Raw genomic sequence first — 24,104 nt, forward strand, 5'->3', positions numbered from 1 at the left:
CTGGATTCACCTGGGACTGTATTTCAGATTCTTAGGCCCTGCCCCAGATCTACTGAAAACAGACTCTGCATTTTAACAAAAGACCCAGAGAATTGCTATTAGATTTTTGGAAACGCTAGCCTAAAGGTAACTGAGCCGTACACCTAGGGGGCTCTGACTCTGCTTCCATTGAATTCCTCCGTTACTGTTATATCTTGCTGCTTTGATAGACCCCATGGGCACATTACTTCCACGGCTCTTTAAGGTTAATCTTAAGAGAGGTCTAGGAAAGTGCCCAACCCGCCAGTGACATCTTAAAATCCTGCCAGCCAATGGCAAAGTGAGATCCCTCTGGGATTTCGGCGACCAAAGCAAGTTTTCTGGTTCCTCTGATGACACCTGCGATCCTGGGGTTCTTTCGCCAGACGCCTGCAGCTTCGGTTGAGGTTGCCAACTCGCCAGCTTGGGCGGTGCCAAAGCCGGCTGGGCTGGAGGCTAGCGATCAACGTCTGGCGGTTGCCGAGCGACGGGGTCCACGCTAATCCTCGGTCAAATCTGCAAAGGTTTGCGGGATACCTAGAGCACGGCTATGGAGTCCGAGAGGAGCTCACTCATGGCCTGGGACTTGGAGACCCCAAAGAAGGATATGTAGCTGCGGGTGACCCCGTCGGAAGTGAAGTTCCCTGGACGCGATGGCAGGGAGGGTCTACCTCCTCCCAATTACCGTGCACAATCTCGGCCGATACAGCCAGAAGATCCGGTTTCAGGAGCCTGTCAAGCCACAGGTAACACACCCAGGGGTGTTGAGAGCAGGACCTCAGGAGGGCCGCCATCCGAGAATGCCTACCCACCTGGGCACCTGCTTTGTCCTAGGGAGTAGGCGCCCGGCTCCTGCGGGCAGGATTGAGCTTCCTGGGGAGCAGCGATTTAGTGTGCTGGCTTTTTGTTTTGTTTTGATGTTTTTTCCTTTCTGTTTGGGGCTGGGAGACAGGGTGGAGAAAAGTCGATCTGGAACCTCCCAATTTCTTCATTGGGAGTTTGGAAAGAAGGGAAGAGGATTTCACGTCTATCTCCTCTTAACAGCCCAGAATCTATGCTTCATGATACTGTAGAATTATGGCAACAGATTCTCTATTAACTACCCTTTGGATCATAAAGTGCCTGTTACTCCAGATACTGTAGGATAGTGGAAAGGTTTATTATTTCGTATTCTAACAAACATTTGTTGAGAACCTGCTACAAAATAGGGAGTAAGTGTTAGGGATGTAAAATGGAGAGAGTCCTGCCCTCATAAGACTTAGAAACTAATGAGGGAATTAGTAATAATAATCAGCAAAATTAATGTTCTGAGAGGCTATCCCTATCTTCTGATTTAAAAGTTGACAGAACTTCATCTCTGTCTCACTGTTATTTTAGATTATCTGTGTAAATGGATGGATATTAGTTTACTGTGATCATCTGTTCTTAGGGAAAGTTGATATAGGACAGGTGAAACGATTTTTTGATATGTACGTGATGAATAACTGCATTTTTTTGTGGGATAGTTCTAATGATAATGATACTGAATGCAGCTGGACTTCTATATGCAGAAATGGAAAGGTATCTGTGATTTAATTAAAATCACACATATTTGTTTGTATACATATAGATAAATGTATGGTAGTGATTAGGAGGGCAATGAGAAAAAGGACTTTTATGTTCTACTTTTTACACTTAGAAAATTGATGTACTGTTTACCTACACTAAAGTGCACAAATCTTGAAAGCAAACCTTGATGAATTTTTATATACATATATCTCCACGTAGCCACCACTTGGATCAAATCATAGACTATTTCCAGCACTCCAGAAGGTTCCCTATAATACGTGGAGTAATTACCCCATGGAGGTGACCACTACACTAATTTGTAATGAACCAGATTAATTTTGTCAGTTCTTGAGTTTCATATAAATGGAATCATTCTTTATTGATTTTTGTGTGTACATGTTTTAACATAGTGATGTGTTTATTTTGTAATAAAAGTGTACATCACCAGGGACTATTAACTACTCTTTAAATCAAGAAGTACCTGATTACTCCAAACACTGTAAAATTCGGGGGAAAAGTTTATTATTTCATTAACTCACTACATATTTATTGAACAATTGAATGTATATCTGAAAATATTTTCTTTTAAAACTCAGGCTGGAAGCAATCCCAGATGTGGGCAAACACTAGTTTATGGATGTCCAGGAGGCACTTGTATGGGTGGTTTTATGAAGTCAGAAGAAAAATAATATAATTAGTTTTACTGTGGTTTTTATTTAGAGGTCTTGACATTGGCAAGAGAATGGCCAGACAGGTTTACTAGTTAGAGGCCAAGGCCATGAGTTCAATATCTGTTGCAAGATCATGATATGCACTCCTGGTCCTTCACAGGCATAAAGGGAATTAGGGAAGGGATAGATTAGCAAAAAGTATATTAACTCTCTTGGAGGAAGAAAGAAAAAATAAAAACAGGGTGCTACGTAAAGGGCATTGTCATCATCACTATTGTAATTATTTAGGAAATGATTCTCTTAACACACAGCAGTGCTTGTTTTCCACCCCGTTTTCCAAGATCCTGCCTTGCCTATGTATTGAGTACCCACTATGTGCCATATGCAGTGCTAATGCCACCTACTGTGGGTTGCTGTTAGAAAATTAAGACACAGTCTTTTCTTCAGTGTTTTGCTGACTTGTGTGGTCTTTGGTTCTGTCAGGCCAGTCTTACTTGTAATTGTCCTCTTACCCCCATGACTCAGACTTCCTTTTCTTTTGACCCATGTTTTCATTCCTTCCTCCTGCAAGAATCGCCGCCTTCCAAATCCCACCCACCTTTTAGGGTCAAAGTGAGTTCTCATTTTCTGAAACAAGTCTTCTCTTATATTATCTCCAAATTATTTCTCCCCTACTGGATACTAATTGCATTTACAGACATTCATTGTAGCTTGGACTTGAATCCAGATGGCTCCTGGTAACTGTTACTTTCACCTCAACGGTCAGTTCATAAGCTCCTAAGAGAAGGGGTGGTGCCTTACACACCTTTGCAGACCACTCAGAGTGCTGAGAAACTTGTGCTTTGGGCACATGCTGCTGAAGTACTAGTTGCCCTTCTTATTTAAAGGAAGACGGTCAAACCTGTTATGTGGACTTCCAGCACCCAAAGACCTATGTGGGGAATAATCTATCCTTGTTTTCTTACTGTTTGGTGATGGATGGGGTTGAGAGTTGGGCTGTGGTAGTTATGAGGTGTCAGAATCATTGTTTGCTGGAAGTATGATGCTTTCAGACCAGTGGTATCAGCACATCACTCCAGTTCTCTGTAGCTCTCATTGCTGGAAAGCCCTGCTTAGACTCAGTCTGACATTAAAAGCCCTGAATAATTAATTTCAACTTGACCTCCATTGTTACTCACTGAAGCTCTTTGCCCAGCAAGGCTAGCTTATTAGCTGCCTGCTGAGAGATTATTTTGCTTATTCTTTTCTCTGCGTGTGCCTGAAATATTCCCGCCTCCATAGGGAGCACATTTCTTGCTTCTTCTCTACCTTTTACATCCATCCTCTAAGCCTGGGTTGAGTGTACTCCTTCTTAGCCCACAGTAATCATGTTCTCTCATGGATTTTCATGATACTTATGTCTGCATCACTCATATGACACTTGATTAGTCCCTGGCTTACATTATTTAATTTTCAAGGGGTATATAGTCTGCTTCTTTAAAGAGATTATATACTCAGGAGATTCTTTCTAGTTGTGGGGAAAGAGCTTAAGTTTTAGAGTCAGACAGATGTGTGTTTTGAGTCCTCACTGACACAGTGACCTTAGGTATTAATTGCACCTACAGGTCCCAGTTTCTCATCTCTACACTGGGAGCCTTAATATCAGCCTGACAGGGCTGTAGAAGTGTATTAAGTGAGCTAATAGACATCGAATGCTTTACCTACCAGACGTACTCAACACAAAGCAGTTCTTCTCTTTCCCCCTTCAGATTTTTCCTGGAGTCTAGCAAATGTTTTTCAAGACCAAAAGTTCTTTTTCCTCATTGGTCTATTCCTTTTTATATTTCCTCCAAGTTATGAAGTCCAAGTCCTTATGCAGAAAGTATATAAAATGATGTATGTATTTATGATTGTATGTATGTGTGCATGTTTATATTGTGTATGTATTTAGACTGAGTAACATTTTCATTAGATTGCTCTTCCCTTTTTTTCTGTATTCTAGTACCTCATACTTCTAAAGGAGCCCACAAGCATTTACATATTTCTTGACTGACTGCATTTTCAGTTTCAGTTTGTGTACCATTAAAAGCATATCTGAAGCATCTAGAATCTGATAGGTATAGATATGGTCATTAAGTCTTTGCCTTTAGGGCAGAGATATTGCCTATGTCTTGATATATCTCTTGAAATAATGTATACTCCTAACTACAGTTGCTCATACTATTTTCTTATTAGGACTTAAGATGTATAATTTGATTTTTTTTCCTACCACTGAAGTTCAAACTGATTTTGACCAATCTGGATTAAAGCACTTGCTTCTGGCCTTCAGACGACAGCTATGGTGGAATATCATCCTGATAAGAATGAAGACACTTTTGACCAACTTCTTATTTCAATAGGAAATAAAACAATAGAGATCCCTCTGATTGGGTATGTATTCTTCATATTTCATGCTAATATTTGAGCACTCTTCAAATATTAAGGGTCATGGTAATATTTTGTATTTCTATGACTAATAGGGCTTTTTGTATCTACAGTTTCCTTACAACTGAACTTAAAGAACAAATTTTTAGCAAATTGTAGTGTTCAAAACAAATGGAAGACTAGTTTTCCATTATTTTTTATTAAAATCATTAAAAAATGTCCAACAAACTCGCACCCTATTTTATTTCCACCATATTTTCTGTACCTTTTGATAGCAAGATTTATTAAAGAATGCTATTTTTGGGCTTCCCTGGTGGCGCAGTGGTTGAGAGTCTGCCTGCCGATGCAGGGGACACGGGTTCGTGCCCCGGTCTGGGAGGATCCCACATGCCGTGGAGCGGCTGAGCCTGCGCGTCCGGAGCCTGTGCTCCGCAACAGTGAGAGGCCCGCGTAACACAAAAAAAAAAAAAAAAAAAAAAAAAGAATGCTATTTTTGCTGTCTCTACAATCTTACTTTCCATTCTCACTCCAGCAAACTCCAGAGGGGCTGTTTTCCCCAGCTTTCCAGTGAAGTAACTCTTGCATATTGCCAGTCTGTTGGTACCTCCTTTGCCTTTATCTTACTCCATTCTCAGAAGCATTAGACACACTTAACCATTACTGCCTTTGTGGGTCACTTTATTCTCTTGATTTCCTTGCTACTACACCTCTTCAATGATTGTTCCTCTCATCCTATGTTATTTTTTTTTAATTGAAATACAGTTGACATATAACATTGTGTAAGTTGAAGGTGTACATGTTGATGTGATACATTTATATATTGCAATTATATTACTACCATAGGGTTGGCTAACACCAGTATCACATTACATAGTCATCATTTCTTTTCCTGTGGTGGGAACAATTAAGATCTAGTCTGTTAGCAACTTTGAAGTTTATAATACATTTTTGTTGCCTATGATCACTATGCTGTATGTTAGGTCTCTGGGACTTATTTATCTACTAGTTCCCAGTTTGTACCCTTAAACAGTATCTCTCCAATTCTCCTACCCTCCAGCCTCTGGTAACCACCCTTCTACTTCTGTTTTTATGATGGATGCATTCCTAAATTAATTATTATGAACCCATATTCACATTTTAATTTAATTTTAAATTATTGTCATATTTACTTCACAGAATTTTAAATAATGCAGATGTTTGGCTTCAAAAAATCAAAATGGTGTTTTTTTGAGATTGGCTGAAAATATGGACTGATATAATGAATATAATACAGAACTAAGTAACTGGTTTGCAGATTAACTTTAATACAGATATTTTTTTTAATACTAATAATTTATTTGACCAGGACACTGTGCTTTTCATTTTATATTGAAATAAGTATAGTTCTGTTCATTATAAAATTATCCGTTAGAGCTGCTGTTAAAATTTTTGTGTTTTTTTTTCACGTACATACATGCATGATCCTTCTTTTCCCCAGCAAAATATGATTCCCTAGGTGTTATTCTTTTGTCTCTGTTTATCTGGCACCAGCAGAATTAATATTAGAACATTAATATTTAATATTAATATTGGTATTAGATATAAGTCTTTTTATAATTTCCCTTGCATTTTTTTATTTTCATAAACTAAATTTAGATGTGCAATTATTTGGGTTCTCAGTGTTGTTGAGAAGTTCTGCTTTCTCACAACATCACATTCTGCATAGGAATCAAACAGCTGACACATGTTAGGAAAGGAATAAGCTACTCCTTTGCGTCATTGGAAGGTATTTATTTAGCTATCAGAGCATCCCCGAGTTTGGAGACCACTGGTACTTGGCATGAGTGTGTTGGTCATTCCCCTCTCAGAATTTCCTTCAACTCTGATCCTTAGTCAGGGTTCAACTGGTAACTCATCTTGCAGAAGGCATTTGGAGTCAAGAGGCACTTCTGATAGGTGGCTAGATACTTTATTGTCCTTAGAGGTCAACTGTCCTGACGTGTTGTGGTGCATATGGGGCCAGAAAATGTTTTTTATACGAGGAGAAGAGAAACCAGTAGGAAAGCCAGAGAAACTGTTATATATTGCCATTTTACCATACCCTTACTGCTAAGGTTAAGCCATATATATGTGTATGCATGTATGTACATGTATATGTGTGTGTATGTGTGAAGATTCTTAAGAAATTCTTCTTAAGATACTTTTCCACATCTAGCTAGAGAAAAAGTGTAAAAAAACATTCAGCTTCACATCTTATATTGTTTGTGTGACGGGTTCCTCTTTTAGATCCTGTAAACTATTAATGCAATTATGTATACACATATAAATATATTGTAAGGAGATGTACAGGGTCATTGATCTTTTCCTGTCACAAAATTACAATCTCTATGAGAAGAACATGGGTATTTCTTAGACTATGCAGCATAAGTAGGACATTCCTGGCTGATCTCTGGAATGTCTGTACCTATCCAGTAATACACAAACACATATAAACACAGACCCCAGAAAGAAGGCCCAGACCACCAATGTATAGGCAGTATTTGTAAATGTTTTGTTCAGGTATTTTTATTTATGAATTTTAGTGTGTTTGTATGTATATATGATTGTATGTATGTATGCATTTATGCTTTGGAGGTTGTATCCTAAGTGGAGTAAATTACTTAATTCATGTGTCTGGCACATAACCTTAGGACTCAATAAAGATTAGTTATTACTATATTTATTACTGATGCTGTTGTTATCGTTGTTAGGTTTCTAAGGTAATGCACTTGAAGTCTAACAAAATGGATTCAAGTTTAAGTTCCCCAGCGTTATATCCAGATAATTCCTTAGATAAATCATTTAAGCTTTTTAAGTCTTTGGCTTTTCATCTGTAACCTAGGAGCCGTAATATTTACCTACCTTTCAGGAAATTTGTTAATATCAAACAGGATAATATACTTAATGGTGCTTTATAAACTATAAATTATTATCCAGATATATATGTATATATATATCATTATGAGATGTGTATTTAGGATTAGAATGGATTTTTTAAATGCTTATGAAAACATATGCTACAGATACGCTACAGTGAGTCCTTTAAATTGGCGACACACATGGAAAATCAATTGTATCCTTGTGTTCTTAGGCCTTGTTTTAGTCCCCAAGTGATATTTTATAGTATCATAGCTCCTTTTATTTCATCAGATTTGGACCATCCAAACTAGTTTACTTTGTTCAGATAACTTGCACCCTTTTGAGGTCGCGGGGGGGGCAAAAGAATGTATTATAGGCTTAGTAGGAGATTCCAAAACAGAGTTCCAAATATATTTTGAGCTACAAAAATATTGAGATGTGTGGGTAACCTCTCAAGGTGAGTACTTGGGAAGGCATACCATGTACTTATGCATAAAGTCTGATTTCTTTATTTAAAATGTGTCTCATTATCTTTGTTCGTGTCTTTATTTTACAGTTTGTTTTACTGACAGATGTGCCACCAGCAGACCTATAAGGAAACTGAAATATCTTTTTAGGAGTTAAGATAAAAATATCTATATATGTCCCCCTGTGGATTTAACCATGAGGTTATAGTTGTTAAAATTCAATCATATGGGCTTCCCTGGTGGGGCTGTGGTTGAGAGTCCGCCTGCCGATGCAGGGGACACGGGTTCGTGCCCCGGTCTGGGAAGATCCCACATGCCGCGGAGCGGCTGGGCCCGTGAGCCATGGCCGCTGAGCCTGCGCGTCCGGAGCCTGTGCTCCGCAACGGGAGAGGCCACAACAGTGAGAGGCCCGCATACCGTAAAAAAAAAAAAAGAAAAAAAAAGAAAAAAAAATTCATCATATCGTCCTCTTTTCTCCTCTTCTAGGTTGATTCTATCCTGTCAACTGGAAATTGAGTCAGAAGTTAATTTTGGGACATTGGTTGCCAATAGTAAAGTATATTGTAAAGAGGTTAATATCATTAACAATGGCAGAGTACCAGGTAAATACTTTCTGTCATATAAATTAACTTACACTTTTGGAAGAAAATTGGTACTGTTTGAAATATATACCTTCTGCAATTAATGGATTCTCTGATTCACCCTACCCCTCCAGAAGAATTATGTTATTTGAAAAGGCTCAAAACTGAAGGTCCTTAAGTAGGATGACTGTAAAAGACTGATAGGTAATATCAGGAAAGATGAATCTACATCCTTATGATTCTTATTAATACAACCTGACTCTCAGATGACTGATGATCTCCCTGAGGATAGAAGGCAAGGTGGTGTCGTGGAAGTGACATAGTCCTTAGAGCTTTCCAGAGATAGAATCAGGACACAGTGCCTTACTAGCTGTGTGATCTGGGGCAAGTATCTTTAAGGACATTGAACTTCAGATTCCTCATTTATAAACTGGCTAATAAAATACACTGTGTTAATTATATATGTACTTAAGGTTGTAATATGGTACTTGACTTATCACAAGCACTCAGTAAATATTTGTTCTTTTTCTCGATCATATTCAACTTTGAATTCACATGATGATCCCTAGAAGGCTCTTACTAACATTTTGTTGAAAGGAAAAGTGCTTCTCTCTTCTCCATACTGGATTATTTCTAGACATTCTTACTGTGACCTAAGAGTTTCCATAAAGGCATAAGTGTGCCTGTGTCTATGTGTGTGTGTGCACATGCATGTGTGTATGCACACTCTTCATTGATGATATACTGTAGGCATAAAATCACTTATCCTTTCATTCACTTGATTGGATGGTCAGCATCTGGCATGATAAGACTCAAATTTTCCCCAAGCTGAGAAGAGGACTAGCTCCAGACAGGGAGGGCATTTCTCTCTGAGACTGCTTGTTGGATACATAAAACAGGTCTTAAATCCAAACCCGTTTTACAGTAAGTGAGGACGTTCTTTGGGGTTGCTTGAATGAGCAGTGGGAATTATTAAGACAAAGACAATCTGTCACTTTACTGATTTCTTCTGGGATATGAACAAATAAAACTGATAGTTGTTCCTCACTGAATGTTATTCATTTCACTTTCCATGCTTTGGTTTTTAAATAGCTGAATTTCTGATGCCTGTCAGACTGTGGAATATTAGGCTCATTTGTCGGCTGACTCCAGTGTTAAGGATGAACTCTCTTATGGTGATTGACTATGGGCTGTATGGTCCTTTAGATTGTCTGGTTATAGAGCAGTGATATGTAATGGAGAGAATTTTATTTGTATTCTTTTACTTTCCAAAATCTCTCTTAACTGTTGTCCATTCCAAAACCTTTAAAGTTTTGATCATATCCTCTCTTTATTCTAAAATCTTAGCAAATTTTACAGTTTTATTACTTATAAAAACTCTCTGTAAGTAAAAAATACATAATTTTAATTGAATATTTCATATTATTTTACTTAATAAAAGTATATGTGTGGACCTGAGTCCCTACATTTTAGGAAAAGTAATCCACATTGACTTTTAGTATTGTATTAATATTTTGTGTGTGCATAGCATTTGTAGTTAATACTATATTGGTAAATTATAATTGAGTATTATGAAATGTTAATTACTCTTACCTTACTAACTGAAACAAATTGTTATCAATGAAACACATTTTCTTAGTGCTGACTTTGTCCCTCATTTTTGGAGTTGAATGATATTATTTTTTCCACCCTTACCAAAATTGATAGTATGTTTTATATTCACAGTAGCAAGTGCCCGTAAAGTGTCATAAAGTCCTCATTACCCACAAGCACAATATATAAATATTCATGAGAATTATAATGCATTTTCATGAAGAAAAACACTTAGGCAGAAAATAGATTCAGCAACCAAAGATGATTTTAATAAAATTTTCAAAAAGGATTTTATGTGACAAATATTTTATAGTTTTAGAGTCAAAGATCAAGTGTTTACAAACGTATATGTGTACTTAAGAGGACATTAAAAAGCCACATTCAGCAGATTCATGATTTGTATAGCTTTGTTTTCTCTCTCTGGTAGTGTCACTGAGGTTATTATCTTCAGTTTTATAGAAGCCAGAGTTTATGTAACAACTTCATGATGTTTTATTTTAATAGTCTATTATGGAGTAACCATCCCTAGATTTAGCTGAAAGTTGTTGAATACATTTTGTTGTCTTGCCCCTTATAAGAATGTTTCCTAAATTTACAAAGTAGTGCTTGTCTTTTCATCCTGAAAAGACATGGCTTAATCTTTAAGATGTTTCTAATATTAGTGTTTTGTGAGCTGGGGAACTCCACGTTCTCTTTTATGTCTTTATTGTTTCTCGGTTTTTATCATTGAAGATTGAAAAAACATTATTTTAGCATGCCTTGAATCGCACACATTTCCTCTTCCCCTCTTGAATCTTTGGGTACTTTTTCTACTACTGTGTTATGATGTAGAATAGTCTTTAAAGTCCCTAGTGTGATCTTTACACACCATTTCTGGGTTTGAACAGCTACCTTAGGACTCCTTTAGGTTTTGGGGGGTTATTTTGCCCCAAATATATGACCTTTCTCTTGCTCTTAATGTCTGCTGTCCTCCTTCCCCTGATCATCAGCATCATCTCTCTACATCACTGTCTAGAAAAGCCTGGCATCATCTGTAAACCAGAAAATTTGCTAAATTGGACCAGACCCAGGAGTGGTCCTCAGAATCCTCTCTAACTACCCAGAGAAGCACCCACTACTTATTGTCAATGCATTTTTTTGTTTTGTTTTCATGGAAACTGATGTCATGAAATCTCAACATACTTTTCATGCATAACACAATGTTAGGCATATACCAGGCATTCAGTAAGCCTTCATTTAACTGATTTGACCTGGAGCGAGGTGTTCCAGGTCCCAAATCTTGGTTACAATATTAACTGGCTGGGAGGCCCCAGACAAGGAATTTACACTTCCCGAACATTCATTGCCTCCCTTATACATTAAAGATAAACATAGCGCCTTCCTCCTATAATTGTGGTAATGATTAATAAAATGCTTAGCACACTCTCTGACATATATTAAGTGTTCAGTAAATATTCATTATTGATGTTAGAATTATTCTTCTTCTCCCTCCTCCTTAATTCTCTTTTGTGGACTGCTGTCCCTTTTTTCAGTACATTAGAAGTGAGTGTTCCTTAGGATTTGTCATAGACCCTCATGTTTCCTCAGTCACCCTGCTCTCCCTAGGCAATCACTTCCATTCCTGTTACTTCACTGAAGTCTATACAAGACTTTGCATTTCCTTCAGGTTTTTCAGAGTTAACACGTCTAAAACTAAACTCCTCAATGTCTCCCCCAAACTTCTCCTTTTCTGTTTTTCATTGAATGTCACCACCATGTATATGGCCAAGTCAGAAATTTGGCAAATCCTTGACACCTCCCTCCTTTTCACCCTCTACCCCCTTACTCAGTCAACTATTAAATCCTGTCTGTTCACTTCCTTATAGTGTGAGTAATCCTACTTTTCTCTGTCCCACTGTCACTTTTTTACAACAGTCCATAATCTTCTCTTCCCTTATAATTACATCAACCTAAATTATTTGTGTGGAGTCACCTCTTATCTCCTTCTAGTTCATTCTCCACACATCAGCCAGTTTGACATCTAAAAAGAAATGAAAATTTGATGACAAAAAATTCTTCAATGACACCCTTCTCCTAGGATGATGTTCTTGCTCCTGTTGTGAGCAATTAAAAAACCAGTCAAATATTTCATTATTACTAATGATATTAAAGTTACATAAGACACAGTAATGTTTGTGAGCTCACTGTTTTAATATATTTAAAAGATTGAACAATGTTCTTTTGTTAGGGGTTGTTCCTGAATAAGCTTTTGAACCATTCACTTAAAACTCTTTTGTCAAACTACAGAAAACTCTTCTGTCAAACTACAGAAAAGTGGTTACAGTATAGAAACTATTTCACTGACTCAGACTTAACTGAATTCATATAGTTTTCTTTTCCTGGAGAATTGAGTCAATAATATTTATTCATAATGGATATAATTTTACAGAGTTTTGTTTTATATTATGACAGAAAAAAATAAGCCTTAAATATTATGTCATTAGCAAGTCTCTAAAAATGATTGGATTAACAAATTTTGTTACTGTTTGCCTTTTTCATCTGGTCATCTCTGAACCTGAAGTTTTATTATCTTTTATATTTTCAGTACTTTTATTATGCTAATATTACATTCTCCTAAGTTAACTGAATAATTTTGGAAAATGTCATCAAATGTGATTTAAAACTGGTAAATTAGGAATTTTCAAAGTTGTTTATGTTGGCAGCATGGCTCATTTGTCTTAATATTGTATAATGATATCAAAGAAACTCATGACTGGTTACCTCCCATTTATTGGATATTTTGAACACTGCTTGGTGCTAGGCACCATGTGGGGTGCCAGGACCACAACGATGAAAAAGAGATAGTATCTGATCTCACCTGCATGCTCTAAGATAGGCACCAAACATTACCATAAATTATGGACCATTTCTGCTTTCAGAACAAGAAATTTTTGTAGCCTCCTCATATGCTATTTGAGTCTAGAAACCCATTTCTTTCACCGTTTCCCTATGTGAACTGCATTAATTCGTTTATAGAGTAGTGGTAGTGGCTAGAAGTGTGAGTCCTGTGGTCAGAAACATCCAAGTGAAAATCCCAGCTCTATTAGTTACTAGCTGTAGTAGTCAACTATTGCTATGTAACAAACCACTCCATAATTCTATATCTTAAAAAAATAATTATTTTTTTAGTTTCTCATTTTTATGCAGAATAGCTGGAATTTGACTAATCTAAGCTGCATGACTCTGCTTCAAGCTGAGGCAGCTGGGGCTGATCTGTTACTCACTGCAGGTCTCTGAGTCAGCTGGGTGGCTCTGCTTCACATTTGCCAATGCTGAGGCACAGGCCAACGGGACGGCAGTTTCTTAAAAGAAACACTTTCCATGGTAGAAGAGCAAGAGAACATCTGGGGATGAAGCTGACATGTTGTCACTTCTAGTCCCATGCTATTTGCCAAAGTAAATCACGTGATCAGGCCCCGTCAAGGGGTAGGAAAACATACTTAGTCCACAGGAGGGTAACAGTGAGGATGCAGAGAAGGTTAAAGAATTGGAGTTGATGATCTAATCTATCATAACAGTTGTGTATTTTTGGACAAGTTACTCAACCTTTCTAAGTGTCTGTTTCCTTATTTATAAAATAGAGGTAATGATTGAGCCTGTATCATAGATTTCATTATGAGGACTAAATAGAATAACATATGCACAGCTCTTAGCATAAGTGTCTGAACACAGTAAGCAGACAGAAAATTTTAGCTATTGATGAGGGTTGAGTCCTAACACGAGGCTCACATTTATTGGATGACCCTAGAGACAGGACTTACAATCAAAGCTGTGATTCTTGGTCCACAATAGACCATAAACTCTGTAATGTGTCTCTGTCCTCTACTAAGAGTGTGAACGTTAACATTATAAGGATCCAAATGTAAACCATCTGCTCTTGTTCTCCTTAGGTATGTTTAAAACAGAATACCAGGGCCAGTTACCCATTGTCACTTTTCCAACCAGTGGTATTGTGCAGCCTAAGTCATCAATGGTTATTAAAGTGGATTTCTGTGCAGACTGGCCCATAATTGTAAATGAAGTGGCAAAGTGAGTATATACTATGGTTCTTAATTCTAGTGTAGTGCTTAATACTTTCCTATTTCACTTTTCATATATGCCTGTTGTATTTGAATGTATGTTAGCTTCTTCTTTCAGTCAGCATTCATTTATTGAGTATCTACTATTTGCCAAGCACTAGGGACTGAAAAATGGGAAGAACCAGAGAATGGCATATGGGTACACCTAACAGGAGCTCCTAGTTTGGATTTTGTTTGAGTGAGGGAGTGGATCAAGAAAGAGCTCCACTAAGGAGGTGATAGTTGAACCAAACACCTGTGGTTGAGTAGAAATTAGCCAGGCAAAGAGCAGTGGTGTGATTTGGGCTGAGTGTGTGTGTGTATGTATGTGTGTCTGTGTGCAGGGGAGGTGGGTATTGGTGATGAGAGTGGGTTAAATGAGTGATTTCAGGCAGTGCAAGTAGAAGACTTGAATTCCTACAGGTTAATAGTGTTACACATCAAGAGATCTGAGGCAAAGAGATAGAGGTGAGGAGTGTTGAGAGATGAGACCAGAAAAACAGGATGGTGCAGGGTCCAGTTAAGGACCTCATAAGACAGCATTTTTTAATGCTACATGTCTCAGTTCATTAGCAGAATGTGCAATCACTATAATGGGTCACCACCAGTATTAAAACAATGAAATAGAAAACATCAGAATGCATCTCACATGGTAAGGGCAAGTGGCGTTTTGTAAAATTTGTTTCGTGTGTGTGTGTGTGTGTGTGTGTGTGTGTGTTCTGCACTGTAATGTAAAGTGCATTTCTTTTTTTTTTGTAAAGTGCATTTCTAACTGAAGGTCACAATTAAAAAAAAATGTTTGAGAAACAGTTGTGAGCCCTGATAGGAGCTTGGGTTCTATGGTAAAGGCTGTGGAATCTCAGGAAGGTTTTAAGATGGGAGTGTCTTGATTAGTTTGCATTTTAGAAAGGTCATGTTGATAGCAGTGTACAAAATCGAGGAGTACAGATGTGGAGTGGATAGCCTGACTAGAAATTCTAATAGTAAAGCAGAAGAGAAATAATGAAGGCCTCATTTAAGGTACAAATTGGGAGTATGGAGGGAGATAAGTGTGCAGATTGGAGATATGTTATGGAGGTAGATTTGACTATATTTAGTGACTGGTTATAGAAAGGGAAGGTAAGAGGAGGTTCAGGTCTGTGAGAGAAGATCTTGAGTTCTGTTTTGGAATGCTGGAATTGATTTGCTTTGCAGAATCCTGTGGAGCCTATTATATTTACTTATCTTGACTCCCAGAAGAAAATTTGGTCTAGGTATATTGGTTTGAGAGTTGTCAGTTCATAAGTTGTAGATGAAGCATGAAATGTTGAAAATAACTTTGGGAAGGAGGGTAGAGTATAAAAAAAGTAGGAGAGAAACAGCATTATTCATGGAATTTACAAAATATCCAAGTCTTAGAAGAATGAGAAGGCAGAGTCTAAATAAGTTAGAAGGAAAGCCATGAAAGTATGGTGTCAAGAAAGCTAAGGGAGGGGAGATGTGGAAAGAGATGGTATCAACCGTGCCCAATGTGACAGAGATACACAGAGATACAAAGTTAATGACGTTGGTGATGGCTGTGAATTGGTCAGTGATCTGTGGTATCTGACAGGGTGAGATACAAAAGGATTGCATTTATGCCAGAGAGGGATAAATGCGGGATGGAGAGAAGTTGCAACAGTGAATTCAAATTAGTCTGGAAAGTGAAGTTTTATGAGGGAGGATATTCATTTCAGCAAAGAAGTAGAGTTTTGCTGAGATACTTTACTTTGTAGGGAATTGGGTTATTAGGATGGGGATGAAGTTGGCTGTTGGACTTGGGGGGATGGGATGAGTTAGAAAAGAATCTCAGAATTCTAGAACTAGAGGTGACCATGTAAATCATTGGTGATATGGAAATATCAGTAAGTGATTTTTGGGGTCAATTCATGCAGTTGTTTTCCATCTTTGTTGTTTCCTGGAGACAATGAATTAGGTTGCAGATATGCTATTCTACTTTGCAGATTCAGACAGACAGAAGGACATGACAGTCTCTGGCACATACGTGAAAGGAACTGCTCTTAGTCCTTTGAATTTTAATTATTATGTGATTTTATAAAATTTCTGTTTATATAAACATTTAGGAGAAAAATATGTAGAATTCTAATTAAAATATGTATGTATAATTCATTATCTTGTAGAGTGAGTTTGCGAGATCATCCAGACATATTCTTGAATATCAAAGCTCATGTTGTTGAGCAGATTATTGAATTGTTAAACATGAGTAATGATAAAAAGTTGGAAAGCATAAGCTTTGGTCCTGTTTTCTTTGGAATGTCAAAGATTGAACATGCACTTCTATACAATAATAGCCCAGAACCTATAAATTGGGTAGCCATAATGCAAGATGATTCTGTTGGAGAAGAATTGGTAAGTAAGTAGTGCAACTTACTAATAACCAACAAGCTGTTTAAGTTTTCTAAATATGTTTTAACATGAAGATAGATATGATTTCATTTCATGTGTCTCCAAGGGTGACCTAAAAAAGTTCAGTAAATTCAGCTGACATTGAGAGTAATCTATATCTGTTCTTATCCATTTTTCAATAGTTCTTTTAATTTTATGAGGTGCCTTGATCAAATTTATGTATGTTACTGTTAAAACATACATATTCTCTATATCTAGACTCTGGAATTTCAATAATTATTTTATGACCTCATCTTAAAATATTTTATTTTGTGTTTTGCCTGAATATTCTTTTATTTCTGATTTTATATTACAGGGTACAAATAGTCAACAAAGAACAGATGTTGCTTTAAATAATCTAACCTACTTAAGGAAAATAAAGAACATAGATATTACCACATTTATCTCCTATGTTCCTAATGAAGGGAGGTTACAGCCTTATCAAAAGATTTTAATTACATTTTGTTTCAGCCCAAATTAAGCAAAAATTAATTCCAATATGATGTTACTTATTAATGGAAAGTATATTAACCATACATTCATCAGATTGATTTTAATAGTAAAACTTGGTGGGCTTCCCTGGTGGTGCAGTGGTTGAGAATCTGCCCGCCAATACAGGGGACACGGGTTAGAGCCCTGGTCCGGGAAGATCCCACATGCCACGGAGCAGCGAGGCCGCCACAGCTGCTGAGCCTGCGCTCTAGAGCCCGTGAGCCACAACTACTGAGCCCGTGTGCCACAACTGCTGAAGCCCGCGTGCCTAGAGCCCGTACTGTGCAACAGGAGAGGCCACCGCAATGTGAAGCCCACACACCACAATGAAGAGTAGCACCTGCTCGCCGCAACCAGAGAAAGCCCGTGTACAGCAACGAAGACCCAACACAGCCAAAAATAGATAAATAAAATAAATTTAATAATAAAAAAAAAAACTTGGCAGAAGGCACAAATTGGGTTTTTCTTATTATGGTTCTAAATATTTCTAACCTGGTTAATATTATTTCCAATATTTAAAAATGTTTCTAAATACTTCATTTTAAATTAAAAATCTCTCCAGACCTTGTGGAAATGAGGTGATGGAAGTTTTGGGTTGCTTTGGATTTTGGCTGCAAACCAATCTGTTCAACCAAGACCTTGTTGTCCCTGCAGAAATAGTCAGGTGATGGCCAGGGGCATGCAGTATGTTCCAGATGCCTCCAAAGAGGATGCAGTTGCTCCTGCCAGGGCCAAATGCTTACTGAGTATCAGGAATATTAAGCCTATAGCAGCTGCTGGGATCAACCACACTTGCTTGCTGAAACTCATACAGACGTTTAGGACTTTTGCCAATGTATATTTTTCCCTGTACTTGGTTTGATTATTTAGTTTGAAAATATATTTGGCAATGCTGTTTTAAATATATAGTAGCAATTTCAGCTACACTTGAGAGGTTGCAGTGTGTGACAATAACTGATCCAATTGTCAGTATGCTTACCCTTGTTTGTAAGAAGGCAATGTTTAATGTACTTCTCTCTGTGGCAACAGGGTCACTTGGTGATACCAACTGTCCGATGAAGACTGAGTTGTGGTTTAATTTAAGGAGGGTAGCAAATCAAGTAATTGTTCTATTTGTACAACCTATAATTGCCTCATTAATCATCTCTTCATGCAGGAAACTTCTTTGGTGAATCTGTAAGAGTCTGTTTAATACACAATCTTTGAAATTCTAAATATTCTTTTCGTGGCAACATGTTCATTTTATTTGAGAGTCTAGCATGAACACATAGGAATAAGTATGATTTGTAGTCTTAAAGATGTTCTCACTACGCTATTTTGTTTCCTATGTAATATTTCACATCAGCCTTTTGTGTGTATGTTTGAGTATCCGCTGCTAAAAAGCTGAGCTCTAGGTAAGGCAAGTAAAGATTGCTAGTGCACAAGCCTGTGATGTAACCCATCTCTGTCTTTGGTCCTACTTCCCTTCTTCTCATCTTTCCTTTGCTTTTCTCCTCTGCCAAGATTTGGCTGTTACCAAATCTTATTCTCCAAATTACTTGTTCTCCTCTAACAAGAATGTGGCTAGCAATATTTGCCTAGTCCATGGGAGGAGACAAGTACGTACGAGAGGTTTGCAGTTTCACCCTGGTGTAAGAAGGACTATTGTAGAGAATTGAACAGAGACCTTAGCTAGCAATGAAGTTTGCCTGGAAAGAAAATCCTTTACATAGAAAGTGGCGTTGGAGGCAAGACCTTGACAACTTAGTATATTTAAATTCCTCTTACTTACAAATATCATCATGAAGTCATTTTTTGGATCTTCACATAATATGAGTATGATCTTCTTCTTGGCAAGTCTCAATGTCTTGTGCAGTAATTTTGGAAAATGGATCACAGTCACCTTTTTATTCCTGAATTTCGTCTGTTTGCATAGGTTTAAGTATTGGGTTGAAATTCCCTTTTGAGAGATAATAAAGTTATCATCTTTGCTTTAGAAATAACTGACTGTGATTTTTTACAGGCTAATCATTAATGGTCAAAAGGATGATCCTTCACACAGGCAAGACTATGCTCTCTTTTTGAGATTTGAGTCTGTAGGAAGTAAAGATGGATTTTTGAGAGATGATAACAATAAAACCATCAAAAGTAAGTACAAAATGAACATTATTATCAAATGTATAGCTGTTTAAATTGTTTAAAAGTTTGGACAGCAATATTTGTAGAGGCAGTTTAATAAAAATATATAATTCTGGACTAGAATAAAAACGCAAACATTCGAGAGACCTTAACATGTCTTCTGTGGCACGTTGAGAAAAGTCAGCCTCAGCATCATTTACATGATAATTTTCCAAGTTAGAATTTAGATGACTTTATTATTTTATTTTATTATTTTTTAAAAAATTTATTTATTTAGTTAGTTTTGGCTGCATTGGGTCTTGGTTGCTGCACACGGGCTTTCTCTAGTTGCAGCGAGCGGGGGCTACTCTTCATTGCTGTGCGCGGGCTTCTCATTGCGGTGGCTTCTCTTGTTGCGGAGCATGGGCTCTGGGTGCACGGGCTTCAGTAGCTGTGGCACATGGGCTCAGTAGTTGTGGCTTGCAGGCTCTAGAGTGCAGGCTCAGTAGTTGTGACGCATGGGCTTAGTTGCTCTGTGACTTACGGGATCTTCCCGGACCAGGGCTTGAACCCGTGTCCCCTGCATTGGCAGGCAGATTCTTAACCACTGCGTCACCAGGGAAGTCCCAACTTTATTATTTTAAAATAACATTAGAGGGGGGGACCTTGAAGATGGCGGAAGAGTAAGACGCGGAGATCGCCTTCCTCCCCACGGATACACCAGAAATACATCCACACGTGGAACAACTCCTACAGAACTCCTACTGAAGGCTGGCAGAAGACCTCAGACCTCCCAAAAGGCAAGAAACTCCCCACGTAACTGGGTAGGGCAAAAGAAAAAACAGAGACAAAAGAATAAGGACGGCACCTGCACCAGTGGGAGGGAGCTGTGAAGGAGGAAAAGTTTCCACACACTAGGAAGCCCCTCCGCGGGCGGAGGCTGCGGGAGGCAGAGGGGGGAGTTTCGGGACCGCGGAGTAGTGCACAGCGACGGGTGCGGAGGGCAAAGCGGGGAGATTCCTGCACAGACGATCGGTGCTGACCGGCACTCACCAGCCCGAGTGGCTTGTCTGCTCACCCGCCGGGGCGGGCGGGGCTGCGAGCTGAGGCTCGGGTTTTGGTTTTGGACGGAGCTCAGGGAGAGGACTGGGGTTGGCGGCTTGAACATAGCCTGAAGGGGTTAGTGCACCACGACTAGCCGGGAGGGAGTTCGGGGAAAAGCCTGCACCGGCCGAAGAGGCAAGAGACTTTTTCTTCCCTCTTTGTTTCCTGGTGCGCGAGGAGAGGGGTTTAAGAGCGCTGCTTAAAGGAACTCCAGAGACGGGCGCGAGCCGCGGCTAAAAGCGCGAACCCCAGAGACGGGCGCGAGCCCCCGAGACGGGCGCGAGCCGCGGCTGAAAGCGCAAACCCCAGAGACGGGCGCGAGCCGCGGCTAAAACCGCGGACCCCAGAGACGGGCGGGAGACGCTAAGGCTGCTGCTGCCGCCACCAAGGGGCCTGTGTGCGAGCACAGGTCACTCTCCACACCCCTCTTCCGCGGAGCCTGTGCAGCCCGCCACTGCCAGGTTCCCGGGATCCAGGGACAACTTCCCCGGGAGTACGCACGGCGGGTCTCAGGCTGGTGCAACATCACGCCGGCCTCTGCCGCAACGTCACGCTGCCTCTGCAGCCGCAGGCCCGCCCCGCACGTAGTGCCCCTCCTAGCCCCATCCCCCAACCCCCGGCCTGAGTGAGCAGGAGGCCCCGAATCAGCGGCTCCTTTAACCCCGTCCTGTCTGAGCGAAAAAACAGACGCCCTCCAGCGACCTACACGCAGAGGCAGGGCCAAATCCAAAGCTGAGCTCCTGTGAGCTGTGAGAACAAAGAAGAGAAAGGGAAATCTCTCCCAGCAGCCACAGAAGCAGCGGATTAAAGCTCCACAATCAACTTGATATACCCTGCATCTGTGGAATACCTGAATAGACAAGGAATGATCCCAAATTGAAGAGGTGGAATTTAGGAGCGAGATCTATGATTTTTTTCCCTTTTCCTCTTTTTGTGAATGTGTACGTGTATGCTTCTGTGTGAGATCCTGTCTGTATACTCTTGCTTCCACCATTTGTCCTAGGGCTCTATCCGTCCATGACTTTTTTTTTAAAAATTCTTTTTCTTAATAATTAAGTTTAAATGTAATAACTTTATTATACTTTACCTTCGTTCTTTCTTTCTTTCCTTCCTTCCTTCCCTCCTTTAGACAACGAATCACCCCAAATTGAGGAGGTGGTCTCAGGGAGCAGGATTTATGATTTTTCCCCCTTTACCTCTTTTTGTGAAGGTGTATGTGTATGCTTCTGTGTAAGATTTTCTCTGTATAGCTTTGCTTCCAACATTTGTCCTAAGGTTCTATCCGTCCCTTTTTTTTTTTTTTCTTTTTTTTTTTCTAAATATTTTTTAATTCAATAACTATATTATACTTTATTTTATTTTTACTGTATCATCTTTCTTTCTGTCTTTTTTTCCTTCTTTCCCTCCTTCCTTCCTTCCTCCCTCCCTCCCTCCCTCCCTCCTTTCTTTCCTTCTTTGCTTCTTTCTTCCTTCCTTCCTTTCCTCCTTTCCTTCTTTCTTTACTCATACTTCTACTAATTCTCCCTACTTTTTCTCCCTTTTATTCTGAGCTGTGTGGATGAAAGGCTCTTGGTGCTCCAGCCAGGAGTCAGGGCTCTGCCTCTGAGGTAGGAGAGCCAACTTCAGGACACTGGTCAACAAGAGACCTCCCAGCTCCACATAATATTAAACGGTGGAAATCTCCCAGAGACCTCCATCTTAACACCAGCACCCAGCTTCACTCAACGACCAGCAAGCCACAGTGCTGGACAACCTATGCCAAACAACTAGCAAAACAGGAACACAACCCCACCCATTAGCAGAGAGGCTGCCTAAAATCATAATAAGGCCACAGACACCCCAAAACACACCACCAGACGTGAACCTGCCCACTAGAGAGACAAGATCCAGCCTCATCCAGCACAACACAGGCACTAGTCCCCTCCACCAGGAAGCCTACACAACCCACTGAAACAACCTTAGCCACTGGAGACAGACATCAAAAACAACGGGAACTACGAAAGTGCAGCCTGCAAAAAGGAGACCCCAAACACAGTAAGATAAGCAAAATGAGAAGACAGAAAAACACACAGCAGATGAAGGAGCAAGATAAAAACCCACCAGACCTAACAAATGAAGAGGAAATAGGCAATCTACCTGAAAAAGAATTCAGAATAATGATAGTAAGGATGATCCGAAATCTTGGAAGTAGAATGGACAAAATGCAAGAAACAGTTAACAAGGACCTACAAGAACTAAAGATGAAACAAGCAACGATGAACAATGCAATAAATGAAATTAAAATCACTCTAGATAGGATCAATAGCAGAATAACTGAGGCAGAAGAACGGATAAGTGACCTGGAAGATAAAGTAGTGGAAATAACTACTGCAGAGCAGAATAAAGAAAAAAGAATGAAAAGAACTGAGGACAGTCTCAGAGACCTCTGGGACAACATGAAACGCACCAACATTCGAATTATAGGGGTTCCAGAAGAAGAAGAAAGAAAGAAAGGGACTGAGAAAATATTTGAAGAGATTATAGTTGAAAACTTCCCTAATATGGGAAAGGAAATAGTTAATCAAGTCCAGGAAGCACAGAGGGTCCCATACAGGATAAATACAAGGAGAAACACGCCAAGACACATATTAATCAAACTGTCAAAAATTAAATACAAAGAAAGCATATTAAAAGCAGCAAGGGAAAAACAACAAATAACACACAAGGGAATCCCCATAAGGTTAACAGCTGATCTCTCAGCAGAAACCCTACAAGCCAGAAGGGAGTGGCAGGACATACTGAAAGTGCTGAAGGAGAATAGCCTGCAACCAAGACTACTCTACCCAGCAAGGATCTCATTCACATTTGATGGAGAAATTAAAACCTTTACAGACAAGCAAAAGCTGAGAGAGTTCAGCACCACCAAACCAGCTTTACAACAAATGCTAAAGGAACTTCTCTAGACACGAAACACAAGAGAAGGAAACGACCTATAGTAGCGAACCCAAAACAATATATAAAATGGAAATAGGAACATACATATTGATAATTACCTTAAATGTAAATGGACTAAATGCTCCCACCAAAAGACACAGATTGGCTGAATGGATACAAAAACAAGACCCTTATATATGCTGTCTACAAGAGACCCACTTCAGAACTAGAGACACATACAGACTGAAAGTAAGGGGATGGAAAAAGATATTCCATGCAAATGGAAACCAAAAGAAAGCTGGAGTAGCAATTCTCATATCAGACAAAATAGACTTTAAAATAAGGACTATTAAAAGGGACAAAGAAGGACACTACATAATGATCAAGGGATCGATCCAAGAAGAAGATATAACAATTGTAAATATTTATGCACCCAACATAGGAGCACCTCAATACATAAGGCAAATACTAACAACCATAAAAGGGGAGATCGACAGTAACACATTCATAGTAGGGGACTTTAACACCACACTTTCAGAACCCATGGACAGATCATCCAAAATGAAAATAAATAAGGAAACACAAGCTTTAAATGATACATTAAACAAGATGGACTTAATTGATATTTATAGGACACTCCATCCAAAAACAACAGAATACACATTTTTCTCAACTGCTCATGGAACATTCTCCAGGATAGATCATATCTTGGGTCACAAATCAAGCCTTGGTAAATTTAAGAAAACTGAAATTGTATCAAGTATCTTTTCCGACCACAACGCCATGAGACTAGATATCAATTACAGGAAAAGATCTGTA

General features: G+C 39.0%; 1 protein-coding gene across 1 annotated transcript in view; it reads left to right on the plus strand.

Annotated features, from left to right (window-relative positions):
- The first annotated feature begins 568 nt into the window (after positions 1-568).
- The window catches only part of CFAP47 (cilia and flagella associated protein 47), a 533,433-nt gene continuing 509,897 nt past the window's right edge, over positions 569-24,104 (plus strand). Inside the window, 9 exon segments of the mRNA XM_032618881.1 lie at positions 569-661; positions 663-764; positions 4,494-4,520; positions 4,522-4,646; positions 8,471-8,586; positions 14,088-14,226; positions 16,415-16,643; positions 16,996-17,156; positions 19,174-19,298. Coding sequence (XP_032474772.1) covers positions 569-661; positions 663-764; positions 4,494-4,520; positions 4,522-4,646; positions 8,471-8,586; positions 14,088-14,226; positions 16,415-16,643; positions 16,996-17,156; positions 19,174-19,298 — 1,117 coding nt within the window.

This window comes from Phocoena sinus, chromosome X, assembly GCF_008692025.1.
Source record: "Phocoena sinus isolate mPhoSin1 chromosome X, mPhoSin1.pri, whole genome shotgun sequence".
In the NCBI taxonomy this organism is placed as follows: Eukaryota; Metazoa; Chordata; class Mammalia; order Artiodactyla; family Phocoenidae; genus Phocoena; species Phocoena sinus.